The sequence below is a fragment of the Triticum urartu genome, chromosome 7A (assembly GCF_056163025.1).
Source record: "Triticum urartu cultivar PI428250 chromosome 7A, HENAU_Tu73, whole genome shotgun sequence".
NCBI classification, from domain to species: Eukaryota; Viridiplantae; Streptophyta; class Magnoliopsida; order Poales; family Poaceae; genus Triticum; species Triticum urartu.
The window spans coordinates 26,829,692-26,831,470 of record NC_141879.1 but is presented as its reverse complement, the minus strand read 5'-3'; the positions used below and the strand labels follow the sequence as shown (position 1 = coordinate 26,831,470).

General features: G+C 37.2%; 1 protein-coding gene across 1 annotated transcript; it reads left to right on the top strand.

Moving 5' to 3' along the window:
* The first annotated feature begins 976 nt into the window (after positions 1-976).
* LOC125525702 (uncharacterized) lies at positions 977-1,779 on the top strand. The gene has a single exon (XM_048690705.2). The coding sequence runs from the start codon at positions 1,073-1,075 to the stop codon at positions 1,685-1,687; it is 615 nt and encodes a 204-aa protein (XP_048546662.2). The 5' UTR covers positions 977-1,072; the 3' UTR covers positions 1,688-1,779.

The following is a 1,779-nucleotide window of genomic DNA, read 5'->3' as shown; positions in this document are numbered from 1 at the left end:
CGATACCACGAGATCAAAAATAAGAATTAATATCACGAGATCCAAAGTGAGCATTACAACTACAAGAGCCAAAATGAGCACCAGTGTATCTATGTGAATTTATTTGATAATAGCATTTGGATATCCATGGTCAATTGTATTGCATTAATCCAGCTACGGGATTTTTTTGGCCTTCAATCCATCTACGGAAATTATATGTATATATGTACGAGAAAAATATCAAATGATACTTATTTATAAATGTAAAGTGTATTAATACCACGATATCAAAAATAAGAATTAATACCATGATATCAAAAATAAGAATTAGTACCACGAGACCGAAAGAGAACATTATTACTATGAGATCCAAAACGAGCACTAGTGTATCTATGTGAATCTATTGGACAATAGCAATTGGATATACATGGTCAGGTTGTATTGCGTTAATCCATCTACGGTTTTTCCTTCAATCCATATACGGGAATTAGATGTATATATGTATGAATATCAAATGAGACTTAATTATAAATATAGAGGGCATCAATACCACAAGATCAGAAGTAAGAAACCACGAGATCCAAAGAGAGCATTACTACCACGAGAGCCAAAATGATCACTAGTGATCTATGTGAATTTTTTCAACAATAGTGTTTGGATATCCATGGTCAGGTTGTATTGCATTAATCCATCTACGGGATTTTTTCCTTCGATCCATCTACAAGAATTATATTTATATATGTATGAGAAAATATGAAATGAGAATTATTTAAAAACATAGAGGGCATTGATACCATGAGATCATAAAATAAGCATTAATACCACGAGATCCAAAGAGAGCATTACTACTACGAGATACAAAATGAGAATTAATATTCATAGATTAGACACGAATACTCATTTGCACAAGCATTAGTAACACGAGATCCAAAATGACCATACTACATTTATGAGAACCCAATACATGCATTATAAATAATTTTCAACCTATTGTACATCACCTACATCTATCTATCTCTTCTCTACACATGCTTATCAGGTCCACCTATCTTGGCTTCAAGATAATTTGAGGCTTCTAGGTAGCCTTGCACCAATGGCAACAACATTGACGACTGCGATTCTATTCATCCTGCTTTCTGTGGCAATCGCTGGTGAGGCCAACAACTCTGACGGTGGTGGGGCCAAGGTGACCGAACTCATGGTGGAAGCATGCAAGAATGCCTCAGGTTACAATCGCAGCTTCGAAAATGTCACACAAGAATTTTTCTTGTCTACCCTCCAGTCTGACAATGACAATCGAAGTGTAGAGGCAAAGGACCACCTTGAACTGGTGCTTATTTCCATCAACATCCTTAAAGGCCGCCTCACTACTGCCAATCATAACGTTGAGAAAATGCTTCAAAATGCAAAGAAAGGCACAGTGATGATGCGTAATCTTAGTTTCTGCAAGGTGTACTATGATACAACAATGAGAATCATCAGCATATGTGATGCCATGGTCACAGACTTCCATGGAGATAAAGGAAGGCGAAAGTCATCTGACCTTACTCATTGTGTTGACAGAGCAAGTAACCCAGTCGACCAGTGCGGGTCCGTTCTTCACATAGATATGCCATGGGCGGATGCACTGATCAGTGCAAATGATGAGATTGGCATGCTGGCCAGCCTCGACCATGCCATGCTGGCACCATATGGTGTCAGTGACTAATGTAATGCTTGTTTGTCTGTGATAAATGATGTTGTAGCAATGTCAATTTTATTTCTGTTTTAAATAATGATAAAAGTGTCACATTTGTTTTA

Bases quoted from the DNA above. Each gene is read 5' to 3' on its own strand.
- LOC125525702 (XM_048690705.2), top strand. From the start codon at position 1,073: ATGGCAACAACATTGACGACTGCGATTCTATTCATCCTGCTTTCTGTG.